This window comes from Fulmarus glacialis, unplaced genomic scaffold, assembly GCF_000690835.1.
Source record: "Fulmarus glacialis isolate BGI_N327 unplaced genomic scaffold, ASM69083v1 scaffold16049, whole genome shotgun sequence".
NCBI classification, from domain to species: domain Eukaryota; kingdom Metazoa; phylum Chordata; class Aves; order Procellariiformes; family Procellariidae; genus Fulmarus; species Fulmarus glacialis.
In genome coordinates, this window is record NW_009235335.1 from 31,446 (window position 1) to 31,752 (window position 307).

The 307-nt window shown below is 54.1% G+C and overlaps 1 protein-coding gene across 1 annotated transcript in view; it reads right to left on the minus strand.

Annotated features, from left to right (window-relative positions):
- LEPROT overlaps window positions 1-260 on the minus strand; it is a gene marked incomplete at its 5' end in the record, with an annotated part of 2,796 nt that extends 2,536 nt beyond the window's left edge. The window contains one exon of the mRNA XM_009585997.1: window positions 185-260. Coding sequence (XP_009584292.1) covers window positions 185-260 — 76 coding nt within the window. The remainder of the gene's footprint in view (window positions 1-184) is intronic.
- Between the last annotated feature and the right edge of the window lie 47 nt (window positions 261-307).

Here is a 307-nt window from a genome sequence, read left to right on the forward strand (position 1 = left end):
GGAAATGCAAATACTGGCTAAGGAGGTGGTATTTAATCAGAGCAAACTGCCATGTGTCAAGAGCCAGAAAGCAGGTGACTGCTGGAAGATAACTAGAGCCAAACAGCTCAATTAGATGAGATTAACACCTCAATTAACAGATATAAAGAGGGGGAAGTTTTGGAAACGAAGCCGGCCCGCTCACCCGTAGTACTCCAGGGCGCAGCCCAGCATGAGGAACGTCAGCCCGATGGCTCCGCTGAAGGACAGCGCCACGAGAGCTGCAACGGCACAAGGCAGGCGGTGAGGCGGGAGCCGCCTCACCGGT